Source organism: Aplysia californica, unplaced genomic scaffold (genome assembly GCF_000002075.1).
Source record: "Aplysia californica isolate F4 #8 unplaced genomic scaffold, AplCal3.0 scaffold00978, whole genome shotgun sequence".
Lineage (NCBI taxonomy): Eukaryota > Metazoa > Mollusca > Gastropoda > Aplysiida > Aplysiidae > Aplysia > Aplysia californica.
The window spans coordinates 129,754-144,338 of NW_004798248.1; the positions used below are offsets into that span (position 1 = coordinate 129,754).

The 14,585-nt window shown below is 40.2% G+C and overlaps 1 protein-coding gene across 2 annotated transcripts in view; it reads left to right on the forward strand.

Moving 5' to 3' along the window:
- LOC101844960 (tyrosine-protein kinase TXK) overlaps positions 1–9,845 on the forward strand; it is a 33,784-nt gene extending 23,939 nt beyond the window's left edge. For both annotated transcript variants that reach the window (XM_005110981.3, XM_035973063.1), the window contains exons 16-20: positions 269–348; positions 1,434–1,552; positions 4,439–4,560; positions 7,487–7,647; positions 9,553–9,845. In XM_005110981.3, coding sequence (XP_005111038.1) covers positions 269–348; positions 1,434–1,552; positions 4,439–4,560; positions 7,487–7,647; positions 9,553–9,651 — 581 coding nt within the window. In that variant the 3' untranslated portion in view covers positions 9,652–9,845. The remainder of the gene's footprint in view (positions 1–268; positions 349–1,433; positions 1,553–4,438; positions 4,561–7,486; positions 7,648–9,552) is intronic.
- Positions 9,846–14,585: the final 4,740 nt, after the last annotated feature.

Consider the following 14,585-nt stretch of genomic DNA (forward strand, 5'->3'; position numbering starts at 1 on the left):
GAAGAATGTTACTTTATTCCAGGTGCCTTAAAAATGTACCTGAAGAACGTTACTTTATTCCAGGTGCCTTAAACATGTACCTGAAGAACGTTACTCTATTCCAGGTGCCTTGACCATGTACCTGAAGAACGTTATTTTATTCCAGGTGCCTTGAACATGTACCTGAAGAACGTTACTTTATTCCAGGTTCCTTAAACATGTACCTGAAGAACATTACTTTATTCCAGGTGCCTTAAACATGTACCTGAAGAACGTTACTTTATTCCAGGTGCCTTAAACATGTACTTGAGGGAACACCGGCCAGAGCTGCTCAACAATCAGAACCAACTACTGGATTTTTCCCTGATGGTAATTATTCTTTTTCTAAATCTTTTACGCTGTTATTGAGACAATTTAAGTCATGTAGGGAATGGGTTGCTTCGACTGTACCTGACAGGAAGAGTCTGTCTGGACTGAGGGAGATACAGCGTCCCAGTAGCCTGATGGAGAGACTTGGGGGGGGGGGGGGTTGTCTCCTTTCAGGAATCGAACTCAGCGCTTCTGTTTGCTACCTCTAAAAGCCTAATACAGGGTGCCCATTAGGGGATCGGGTCTGGTCGGATTGCAAGCCAGATTGAGGGCGCAAAGCGGCTATCGTGGCACAAACTGATCGCGCCCAACTTGTCGCTTTAAAAAAACCCAAATGTGTTTGTTTTGAGGCGACAAATTTGGCTAACCCTATCTCATCCACAATGGGCACACGATATAACCATTAGACCATAGACACTGGTCAGCTCTATCTAATCTGGTGGATTGTCTAGACCTGAGTGGTTGGTGGGTGTTCTGCTGTAGTCACTGCTCTGTCTGCTGTATCCTCACAGCTCTGTCTACTCTATTCTCACAGCTGTCTGCTGTATTGGTTTGTCTGACTGTGGGCAGTTGGTGGGTGTTCTGCTGTATACTCACAGATCTGTCTACCCTTTTCAGTTGTCTGACTGTGGGTGGTTGGTGGGTGTTCTGCTGTATACTCACAGCTCTGTCTGCAGCGTTCGTTTGTCTGACTGTGGGCGGTAAGGTGTGTACTCACAGCTATTTGGCCATGTCAAGTTGTCTAACTGTAGCTGGGTAGTAGCTGTTCTGGACAGCTCTGGTGAACATGCTCTATTATATGACTTGGTTGATTGGTATTGTTGCTATAATTTCTCCGTGGGTGGTTGGCGGGTGCTCTGGTGTGGTTTGCTCCTTCTTTCCTTTCAAACATCTTTTGTCCTGATCTCTCCTCCTCCTTTTTTATGTTTGTTACTCTCTTGTAACACCTCTAATCTTCGGCACTTATATGACCTTATTGTGTTGCAAGTGCTGTAAACTTTTTAAAAAAACAAAAAAAGTATAATTTCTCTTCGGTGAAAAGGTTTCGAGGCTTTTATAGCTTTCTTTTTTTTTTCTTTGATTAGGTTTGCAGAGCAATGGAGTACCTGGACCAGAAGAAATTCATCCATAGAGACTTGGCCGCCCGGAACTGTCTGGTCTCCAGAGATCTGATAGTGAAAGTTGGCGACTTTGGTCTGGCCAGGTAAATTGATATTGTTTTTGTTAATGGCAAAATGATGAACTCTAGAACTGTTAATAGTCCTAATGACTGGAAGAAAAAAAAGCTGATTCTGATTCTGTCTGTTTACTTTTTTGTCTGTGGATTTGAGAACTTTTAAAGTACATTCTTTTGCTTCCTTTGTACAACTATCTGACCTCTTGATGTTGACTGGAGTCTCAGAATTGATGACAAACCTCTCTTAACATTTTTCATCCACGCAGTGCACGCACCCTTTGTCCCCACGTACCTGGATATAGATGGGCTACATCAGTAGTATACCCGTATCTCGGCAAAAATACCACCACCATAATGAAATTTTCAATATATTGAGAAAATTGAACATGATGATTGCATGTTCACCGAAAAGGGAATTAGAATAAGTATTGGAAATTTTAGATATTTGCACGTGGGTGGTTGACGGGTGCTCTGGTGTGGTTTGCTTAGATTCTTTCCTATCAAACATCTATCGTCCTTATCTCCCCTACTTCTTTTTTATGTTTGTTGCTCTCTTGTAACACCTCTAATCTTCTTGCGCTCCTATGACCTTATGCAGTTGCTAGCGCCGCAAACTTCTAGTAAAACAAAAAAGATATTGCACTTTCATGACCTGAATTCTGAGTGTAATGCAGCGCTCATGTTACGTCCACTTGACATTTAAAAAACTTGACATTTACTCAAGTTGTTGTAAACAAACTGATTTCCACTCTCAAAGGCCACACAAACCATTCAGAAAGAAAATTATAATGTTAACAAGTGTGCATGTGTAAAAGGAGGTCATGGCTGCAATGTTTTTGTTGCTCTATCACACTGTCGCCAATCAGCGTCCCGTAGATGAAAAGGATGACCTCTTGCCGTCGGCCATCGGCGTCCCTTCGGAGCAAAGTGTTAAATGGTCGCTTTTAAGCACAAGGGGGCTATCCCGAAAAATGCTGTTTTGAGAAAATCAAAGGTAAAGTTTTTGGATCCCTGTTCAGTTTCTTTAAAAGATACTGAGAGTTTTCTCTATAACAAAACAAATATACACACGAATGAAACCAAACTTCTGCTGTAGGTAGGGCAATGCTCACTTTTGGTTTTGGACAAGATTCCTGGAAACCCCCGAAATCTGGGTTAGCCCGCTTGTCCTTAAAATTGACCAGATATACTCGAGAAGTCAGCTTCTTGATTCCATGAAATAATTGAACACGTCTGTCCCCTGTGCTAAGTCTATAAATAAAGTATTTCATGGCCAGACCTGCTCCACAACCCTACCAAAGAGCCCAAAACAGTCTTGAGCCAGGCAGTGGAGGGGTTAATGGTTTGTTGAATGACTTTTCATTTTTTAAAAACTTTTTGTACGATGAAGTTCATATGGTTAGGTGCTTCCTCCAGGATTCGAGAGTCTATCAATTTTTCATGCTCAATAAGTAAGGGAGAATGTTATCGTATGGTATTAAAGGGGCTCTTTCTGCATTTTAGGTCCCTTGTAAAGGGGCTCTTTCTGCATTTTAGGTCCCTTTTAAAGGGGCTCTTTCTGCATTTTAGGTCCCTTTGAGACGTTGGATGTCAAATTTTGTTAATTTGGTATGGAAATATAAGTAGAACCTTTTTCTCATGTATTTTTATTCTTGGAGCTGAGTAGTCATTTCAGAATGAGATGTAGATCACCATGTAGTGCTCCGGCGATAGAACTCACAACAAATGATAACTGGAAGCACCCACACAATCCAGAAAGAACCCTTTTAATATCATACTTTACTATGTGGAAATACCAGAAGAGCCCTGCTGATACTGATTTTTGATCCATCAATGTTTGGGCTTTTTGCCCTCTGGTCCAGTACTCTGAAGTGATGACCGTTGAACTTGTCCAAGACGACCACTCATTGTCCAGGAGAAAAGTAGTGGACCATTTTATAAATGAATATAATATATAAGGTACATTTTAGTGATCCCCATGGATCCGTGGCCACAGCAACATCCCAGGCCACCCGTGCCAAGAATGGAGCATCACAAACACAACCTCAAAACTTAGTATTACAATATACCCAAAAGATGCACTAAATTCCCTGAGTAGAAGAGAACAAGTCACTGTCTTTCGCCTGGGAACACAACACATCCCACTGAATTCCTACCGAAATAGATTTACCTGCCCTGCACTTAGGGGCCTGCGTAGCACCTACTTACCTGCCTCCCCAGATATCGGAAATACTCTATACAGCGACAAACCTGTATAAAACCCTGTAAATTCTTTACCATATCAACAGGCTGAAGGGCTAGAACTTAAAGGGCCGCTGGATTGGAAAAGTAAAAATAAAGTATAGTATTAATCCCCATGGGGAAATTAGGGTTACAATGGCAAATACACATACCTGATTACATAATTATGAATATATACATAAATACGTAATATTACACCAATACAGAACAATTTCATAAACATCCATTGCTGCTCGCCACTGCACAGCGCCCTATTTTTCTGAGCTAGGGTTGTCATGTCTTGTGAAAGGACACATTCTAGTAACCACCCATCTAAACACTGTGTCATCGATACTTGCTTGACATCACTTTTAAATTTAAGCCTGAACTGACAATTCACTTACACACTGGAGGCGCCCCCCTCCCCCCCCAGCGAGGTGTCCGGTGACCCCATTCTGTGGTCAGTTCTGGTTGATGCTATCTGTGTGTGTGTGGAAGAGAGAATGCGTGAAGGAAGAGTGTGTCTATATGGGTGTGCACACGTGTGTTTATGCATGTTTATTTATGTGTGTGTTTGTGCGTGGTGAAACACTGCATGTGGTGAAACACCAAACCTATGTGCCTGGATCTGGACAATAAAGATGTATCTTATCTTATCTTATCTCATCTTATTCCGTTTGTGTTTGTGCACAGGATGGTGCTCTCTGACGACAACTACCAGATGTCCACGGGGACCAAGTTCCCCATCAAGTGGGCGCCTCCAGAGGTGCTCCACCACCGCACGTTCAGCAGCAAGTCAGACGTGTGGGCTTACGGTGAGTGGCACATGGTGGCTCTACATGATACAGTTGAGCACAGAGTACTCTAACGCGTCAGGCATTGACAAGTCGCTGCCTTGGAGTTAAAAAGTTCCATGTGACATTTTTAGCCGTTTTTAATTACCAAGACCATGAGTCAGAAACCAATTTTCTATAATCTGCTCTATCAAAATCGCAAGATTATTCCGAGTTGTTATGAAGATATTCAAAGAATTGCATGAAAAAAAGCTTGGCATGTTGTGAAACTCAAAATTTTTAACAGCAATTTTCTCAAGACTAGGTACTGAGCAGATAGAACCTTGTAGTTCTGGGATAGCGAATATGTTTAACACATCTGTAATTCGGGTAAACAGGGTTCCCGCGGCCTCCTTGAATTCAAGGAGTCCTTGAAAACTGCTTGAATTTGCATTCAAGGACAAATCTCCTTGAAAACCCCTTGAATTTTGCCAGATAGGACAGGAACACGGGGTGACTATCAGGCCCCTGGAATCCCGGGGGCCCCTGGAATTACCCAGGAATTTGAAAAAAATCGCCAAGACCTGGAATACAACGGGAATTTGAAGAAATCTGTTAATTGCCCAGTGAAAGACGCGGGAAAATGCATGGAAGTTCTCGAATATTTGAAGACCAAATCCGATAATGTCCTTGAGTTCATTTTTTCCGGTTGTGATTGTGATAATTATTCATTCGGCTTTTCCCGGCCTGATGAGTACGTTACACGCGCACAGGCGGTTATGGCGGCAACAAGTGGAAGTCGTGTATGTGCGAAAATCGGGAAAATCAAGATCTACTTTCGTTTTCGTTACCACCCAGAAATTTGCTGATAGGGCCTAGTAGTCTGATAACACATTTGTAACATGCAGGTTTTACATTACAAAAGCTGTGTCGCCATGAAAATAAATCATTTGTCCTGTGCTGTCACTTGTGGAAAAAAAAAAGAAAGTTATACAAGCTTCTTGTCGGGCTCGCCATCGTTACCGGTCAGTAAACCTGTGCTTTTTCATCACTTCGTGAGTATCGGCGATGGTTGAGGTCACCAAAGTTCATACAAAGTCTGAGCGCTGCGAAGTATAAGACTCGGGGGGGTACTGATTTTTTTAAAAAGCGCACTTGGGGGGATGGGGTTGAAGGCAACACCGAATGACAAAGACTGAACTTGGAAGCAGATTTTACTTTACTTCATTTTGATTACTAGATCTACTACTGATCTGGAGCTCTCTGCAAAGCGCGCGTTGGTGCAGGCCTTGTGTGGAATCGGGATCCGTCATACTCATACCTTGTAAGCCGTGTTTTTTAACTAAAGGGTTCCCATTTCATTGCGTAGGTGATAATAAATTACATGTATTGTATATTCTATATTTTAGCTTTCTGCTCAAGATTCGCAGATTTTCAATGTCACTGCATCTTGCCCTCCCTCAGTTTTTACACCTCTCACTCTGAATAGGTCTACTTGAGACATTCATGTTAATAACAGTGTTATTACTCTACTTTGAGTTTGAGCAACAATTTTTGTCTTTCACGTTTATTATATAAACCTTGACACCCAAACTGGTTCTTGACAATCGATATTCTTGTTCAAGGCCTTTTCTCAGGCTCAAAGCAAGATTCATTTTCATGTAGTTTATATAGACGAATATGATGAGGGGAAAATGTAAATAAGTAAGAACAGACTGAAATACCTAAGTCACACAGTATCCCAGTGCCACACTGACATGTTGTTAACTGGATATAATGTACCTAAATGCGCGCGCACGCGCGTGTGTGTATATATTTTGTATATAATATATAAATGGAGCATGCACTGTCATTGTTATGAACCATGCCCCTGGAAAATGGATGAGCCCCCCTGGATAATTGAGAAGCAGAGTAGGCAGTCACCCTGGACAGTTTTTGTAGGAAATTGGAAACTATGATATGATTTCTTTCCGACCAGTGTGGGCCTATCGGAAGTAGGCTTTCGTCATGAAATTCTTGACCAAACCTCCTTGATTTTTACCAATTTCTCCTTGAAACCTCCTTGAATTTGATGGGAAGTTCATGGCAGGAACCCTGGGTACACCAGTGTAACGAAATAGTAAAAAGACGTTAGCTGGGGAATGACGTATTTTAAAAGCTATCCGTGATTTTACGTTTTCTGTTTTATCTGTGCATGACTGTTCAGTGATAACGCAATCTCTCCTTCTTCTAGATTTTATCTTTTGTTCCCTGTCTAGTTCTCAGGGATGTTTTGTGGATGGTTGGCATAATGTTTGTCTCCTATATGTGAGGCAGCTTGGTGGAATCAGGCTCTCGTCAATTTTTGGGCATGTAGAGTTATTGGTGTCATCTTAAAGCTTGTTCATTTGTCTTTATTTCATTGAAAAAATATCCATTTATCTTGAGTACAATTCCAGATATTTGCGAATGAAGGAGGTAGGGTCACCTGTTTTCAGAGGTAAAATTAGTGAGAAAATGGCCCCCAAAGGTTGGTTATTTCCTTAGCTTAAGAGTCCGTGGTAACTGAAAATTTACATTTTTGTGCCTTTAATCAACATTTTTAAGTAAAACCCACACAGAAATCAGTCTTCAATGAGCATGAAAGGTGTTGAGCCAAGAAACAAAAATTTGATAAAAATTCATAAACCTGCGGTAAAATGAAAGTTTCTTCACTTTCATTATTTTGACGAGAGCCTGATTCCACCACGCTGCCTCACATATGGGACCTATTTGTGTAGCAAGTTACTTATCCTTTTCTTTTCGTAAAGGAAGCACATAGACACAATTACAGTCATTTATTCAGGGGAAAAAGCAAGACAGACGGGCATGAACAACAGAGGAAAAAAAGAAAAAGTAGGACCTAAGAATGGCAATCTCCTCCTACCGAGGGATGGTCTTTCAAACCACTGAATTTAAAAAAAATAATTTACGTATATCTTTTTGTCAGGTATTTTGCTGTGGGAGATCTATTCCTTTGGTGAGATGCCATACTCCGGCATGAAGAACCCGGAGGTGGCTAAGTACGTCGGCGAGGAGCGGAAGCGACTGGACAAGCCGCGCCACACCCCCAAGCCGCTGTATGATCTGATGATGGATTGTTGGGCAGAGGTCAGTCCGGTAGTCCTGTTGCTGTGTCTGTTCAAGAACTCCCACGAGTCTGTATGCAGATGCACACAGAAAACATAATACATACAACATATTTCTACTTTTCCAATCCAGCGGCCATTTTGGTTTCATATTACTTAAAAACAGAAATAATTCAGCAGCAAGCTGTACAAATGTTCTCAGCCCCGAAACAAATTTGTCAGGAGAGAAAAAAAAACTTAAATTATAAATTAAAAAATTGTACCTACATTATGCATCTTTTCTTGCTTTTTTCAACATTTAAAATTTGAATTTCGTCAAAGTGTTTATCCAGTAGACTTCTGTATACAGCAGATTCCACACGTGAAGAAACTGCAAGAAAAAAAGATTTTTCTCGCAATTTTTGGGGTTAATACATCTGAACAGATGGTCGGCAATATGCATACATGTTGATGTGTGGGTTCATATCAGTTTGGGGAGTGAGGAGACTGGCATGCTTAACTTAAATACACTCACAAACATACACACTTGAGAATGATGTGCATTCGTGCTTGTTTTCTTACACAAATACACAAGTATACACGCACACTTTCTCACACAAATACACAAGTATACACGCACACTTTCTCACTCAAATACACAAGTATACATGCCCACTTTCTCACACAAATACGCTAGTATACACGCCCACTTTCTCACACAAAATACACAAGTATACACCCACACAAATACACTGGTAAACACGCACACTTTCTCACACAAATACACAAGTATGCTTGCACACTTCCTCACACAAATACACAAGTATACACACACACTTTCTCACACAAATACACAAGTATACACACACACTTTCTCTCACAAATACACAAGTAAACACGCACGCTTTCTCACACAAATACACAAGTATATACGCACACTTTCTCATAAAATTACGCAAGCATATACCCACTCTTTCTCACACAAATACACAAGTATGCTTTGACACTTTCTCACACAAATACACAAGTATACATGTACGCTTTCTCACACAAATACACAAGTATACACGCACACTTTCTCACTCAAATACACAAGTATACACGCCCACTTTCTCACACAAATACGCCAGTATACACGCACGCTTTCTCACACAAAATACACAAGTATACACCCACACAAATACACTGGTAAACACACACACTTTCTCACACAAATACACAAGTATACACGCCCACTTTCTCACACAAATACGCAAGTATATACCCTCTCTTTCTCACACAAATACACAAGTATACTTGCCCACTTTCTCACATAAATACACAAGTATACACGCCCACTTTCTCACACAAATACGCAAGTATATACCCTCTCTTTCTCACACAAATACACAAGTATACATGTACACTTTCTCACACAAATACACAAATATACACGCACACTTTCTCACAAAAATACACAAGTATATATACGCACACTTTCTCACACAAATACACAAGTATACATGCACACTTTCTCACACAAATACACAAGTATACACGCACACTTTCTCACACAAATACACAAGTATAAACCCTCTCTTTCTCACACAAATACACAAATAGGCAAGTATACTTTCTCACTTTCTCACTCATAAGTATCCTCATTTAACCATGCACAAGTTTGCTCTCTCTCTCTCTCTCTCTCTCTCTCTCTCTCTCTCTCTCTCTCTGTCTCTGTCTCTCTCTCTCTCTCTCTCTCTCTCTCTCACCCTCTCTGTCTTTCTCTCTCTCTCTTTTTTTTTTCTCTTTATTACATGCATGCACTCGTACACACACACTCACACACACTCACACACACACACACACACACACACACACACACACACACACACACACACACACACACACACACATTAATCAACTGTCTGTTATTCAGTTATTGACCTTTGAGTGTTTGTGTTTGTTACAGATTCCATGTGAACGGCCCTCCTTCACCAGCATTAAAAGACGTCTAGAAAGTCTCAACGCGAAAGGAGACTACATTCCTGCAGAGTTTGCTCCTTTTTGAATTTAAAAAACTTTTGTTTTTTCAATACCAGAATTGTTTGTTTTTTGTTTTCATTGCATCCTTGCAGAAATCGTCAAGTCTTTCAAAGTGTCTGGCACTCCTAGATTTTCATAGTTATAGTTTTTCTGTGCATGTTACGATTTGAAGCAAAGGATCATACAAAGTCTGTTTTTTTCCCACTCAATTTGCTATGATCAGAAAAAAGATTTGTGAGGCCACGTGGTGGAATCAGGCTCTTGTCAATTTTTGGGCATGTAGAGTTATTGGTATCATCTTAAAGCTTGTTCACTTGTCTTTATTTGGATGAAAAACTATCCATTTATCATGAATACAAGTCGAGAAATTTGCGAATGAAGGAAGTGGTGGTCCCATATTTTCAGAGATAAAATTAGTGAGAAAATGGCCTCCAAAGATTAGTTATTTCCTTATCTTAAGAGTCCATGGTAACTGAAAATTTACATTTTTCGTGCCTTTAATCAACGTTTTTCAGAAAAATCCTTTAATGGGCATGAAAGGTGTTGAGCCAAAAAACAAAAATTTGATAAAAATTCACAAACCTGCGGAAAAATGCAAGTTTCTTCACTTTGATTATTTTAACGAGAGCCTGATACCACCACGCTGCCTCACATTGTACTTCATTATTCGTTACCTCAAACTTTTGTAGCCCTGACCTTCAATGTCAGTTTTTATATTTCTCTTCAGCAATTGTTTTTTAACATGTTGTTTGTTGACAGTGCCCTGTGACATTGATGATGGGTTAAGAAGATGACAGACAAGTTCAGCCCTCGTGATGTCCTCTGTCCCCAACCCCCCCCCCCCCCCCCCCCCCTCCCCTTCCGCCTAACTTCCCCCCTCCCTCCCCTCCCTTCCCCGCTCCCCACCACATCCACTCACAGAATAACGACAATGTCCAGAGGTTGAGAACCGGTGTCTGTGGTGTAGTGGCTAGGTACTTCCCCGTTGTGTGCAGGAGACCCGAGTTCTATTCCCAAATCAGGTGAATTTGTATGAATAATTTCTGTCTTTCTGCTGGGATGTTGTATCCCTCTCAATCTGTTTTGGCCTTGACATTTGTTGGATTGAAGGCTTTTGAAGTTCCAGGATATAGTAAATAGAGCCTGTGCTCCAAACAAGCCTGCATACATGGCAAGTGTTTTTGTGCATTATTGAAAGACGGCTTTTGACATACTCAAAATGTTTTCGCTCTTGTTTATCTAGCTGAAAATGTTGAAAAAGGACAGTTCTCGTTTTAACCCTTCCAGCCCCATTCGCATATATTTTCGGCAACGCTTGTATCTCCCACCGTCCCAAGAGCATATTATTCTCCGTTTCGGGGGGTACCGAATTGGCGTACCTAATGAAATTTTAGTGTTCATAATATTTGTTCATTTACCTTTAAACACTGTAACATGTTATTATCCAAACCTCAGCACAAAGATACTACATTGCTTTTTGGAGTACATGTCTTTTTTTTCTGAAATACTGCTGTATTGGCTGGGACTGGGGTTAGGGAGTGCACAAAGATGGCTGGGGCTGGAAGGCTTTAATGGTGTGCGCTATTTTTTTATGTGGCTGTTACGACAAGTCACATACCAGTATAGTTATTGGCGGGTGCTCTGATGTGGTTGGTACCTCCTTCTTTCCTATCAAGCATCTATCGTCCTGATTTCTCCTCCTTTTTTTTGTATTTGTTACTCTCTTGTAACACCTCTAATCTTTGGCACTTATATGACCTTATTATGTTGCAAGTGCTGTAAAACTCTTACCAAAACCGAACTATGGTTCCCCAAGGCAATCCTAAATGACGACAGTTTTCACGGAGTGTGAGATGTGAGACAGCAGCATCACTCAGGTCAAGTTTGTTGACTCGTTATCTCTTAGGGGGTTACCCACTATCGAGGGGGGGGTCTTTTGGTACTAAATCTAAACGTGATGTGTTAATGTCACTAGACTGGTCACTAAATTAAAACAGGTGAACCTATTTTGATAGTTTTTCATCTAATGAATGAACTCGGTAAAAGAGACCTGTTTTCGGCAATTGCCAAAAAGTAATTTGACGCTGAAGTAGGTTCCGACCGCGAGCCACTGGGGGGGAGCGGCTTGCAGGAGAAAAGTAGTTAATACATTATTTGTTCAAGAGATAAGGAGTTAATGTACTATTTGTTCACAACCCAAAGATTACTGTTGTCTCACTGTATGTTTTTGCTCCTCAACGTGAGGCATTTGTACTGTTGATTGATTTTTTCCTCCACAAATTTTTATCCATTTGTATTTTAAGAACTGATGAAATGAATCATTGTTATACCGATGAAAATTTGTTATTTCTGCAACTCCTAAAGAGATCAACATTATCTTAAAGGATGAGTTGTCAGTCTTATGATTATTTTAAGTGTTTCTTTTGGCTGTTGCGCCAGGATATTTGTTAGAGGTGGTCATTTTTTTTTTCTGTCAGAGTGTTGGGATAGAGACAGGTTTCAGACTTGGGGAGATTTTTTGTTTTGTTTTTGCCAAGGCTATCAATATAGATGGAGGAAAATGTTTGAGAACCATTACCATAAAGCATTATGTTGATATTTGAATCTGTACTATGACGCTTTCATTTGTTATACTGTTGCAATGCTTACTTTTAGCTTTCAAAATGATTCCGCAATAAGTCACCCACCTGGTCCTTTACCACCTCCCTCGTCTTGTGCTTGAGTCTTTGGCGCCGTTTGTCTCCAGGTGTTGTCCACTTGTTTATGATGATTCACATGTGGTCGCTTTTAAGGACAAGCTGGGGTTGGCGGGTGCTCTAGTGTGGTTTGCTTCTTCTTTCCTATGAAACATCTATCGTCCTTATCTCCCCTTCTTTTTTTTTATATTTGTTACTCTCTTGTAACACCTCTAATCTTCTGGCGCTCATACGACCTTATGCAGTTGCGAGTGCTGTAAAACCTCTACTAAAACTAAAACACAAGCGGGTAACCCAGATTTCGGGGGTTTCCAGAAATCTTGACCTACACCAAAAGTGGGCATTGCTCTACCTATAGGAGAAGTTTGGTTTCATTGGTGTGTATATTTGATTGGTTATAGAGAAAACTCTTCTTGTCTTTTAAAGAAACTGAACAAGGGTCCAAAAACTTTACGTTTGATTTTCTCGAAACAGCATTTTTTGAGATTGTCTACTTGTGCTTAAAAGTGACCATATATGTGAGGCGTGCTTATAAAATGAGTTACTTCTCGGATTTAATCCCTACAGACACAGATACATCAAATTTATAGGCTGAGTTTGTACAATTTATTAGTAAGAACTGATAAAAAAACATGTAAACTTGAAGAAAATGGCATCAGTTGAAACTCTACAAATCTGACCCCTGTGTTGGTTTTTATCCGATTGTCTCCATTCACGGTTGCAAGAAGTACAGTTCGTAACTCATTTTGTCAGCCGGCTTCCATATACACCTGCTGTTAGGGGTTCCTGCGGTTTGATGACACGATGCGCTCACAGTGCGAATTTCTCAAAGTAAGATGGTTTACTTTGGTCGCTACGACTTCATTTGATGGGAAAAATCCCTCTGAGAAGTACCCAACTTTTCTTTTTAAAGCCTTCTTGATGTCAATTAATGGCGTGTCTGTAATTTGCGTGGCATACTCTTAAAAAAAAATCTGACACTATTTTTGTTCAGGGCACTGCGTGAGGCTCTGTTACTTAACACTACCACATGTGTTGCCGTTGTTTCTTGAGGTTCTCATGTCAAGTGAAGTCGAACCACAAACTCATTGCAAACTTTTTCTTGCATAATTCTTGCATTTATACAATTGTACTTATAAGCCTTGTTTTAAATGAAATGATTCTTGGTCATAGCTATTTATTGCAGACGTATTCATATTTGTTTTATCTTACAATATACCAAAAGATGTTTAATAACTATTTTCTTCAACTTTTTCACTTTTTGTGATTACTTCAATTTCTATTGTCGATGATGTTATGCTTTGTGTCAGTGCCTGCGTAATTTGATGCGTCCATTGGTTTTGTGTTTGTTCCTCCCCCAGGAGACAAAGATGTCTGTGTTCGGCTCATGTTTTAGATGCATCAGTTACTCATCTATGCAGTTGTATTGTGGTTATTGCCTTACTGAGAGAATGTTCATAGATTTTACCTTAGGTTTTTACTCTAGCGTTTTTTCTTGGCTTTTTCCAATTCATATTGTTTGTACATTTAGGTCAGAGAGATTGTTTTATCGCTGCGTTTTAAGTTGAAAGATGTTTGGCTCATGTGATTAATCAACAGAATGGTTTTTCAGAAGGTTTCCAGATTACTATGCGCTTTAATTTTTTAGACAGCTATCAGAATCGTATATTCAAAAGATTTCTTTCATTACATGGTCTTTGTGAAAATGGCAATTTTTTAATGCTTTGATTTAAAGGCTTTTTTTCCCATAACTATTGTGTGTTCAGGGTGATTTAAGAATTGTGTATTATATTCCTGGTAAAGCTTAAGTAAAATGTGCGAAATCCTAACAAATAGAATGATCCCAATGACTACCAAAATGAAGGTTCGAAAAGGCTATGTTTGGTCAACTGATCTATACAACTGTGAATGCTTGACAGTTATCAAAGGTAGTAAAAATAGAATAGAATCAACAAAAATATGGTTTCTTAGGGGACTTTCCATAATTTCACAGACAAAAAAAAAATCAAACGAGGACGTATCAATAGAAGCCCAGGTGGGCTGCTCACTGCTGAGAACAATGAGGAAGTGACAAATGTAGTCTCTTGGACTCTTGACTCGACCTAAGGACTTTGAACATCTTGCTCTCACCGTAAAAATAGAAGACAAATGAGGCAGAGTTGTCCTGTAGACTGATGATTCTCCCCTCCCCCCCCCCCCCCCCTTTATTCATCCCCCCCACCCGCGCCCCCCTTTGAATTTTAAATTTATACAAAGCTGTGCT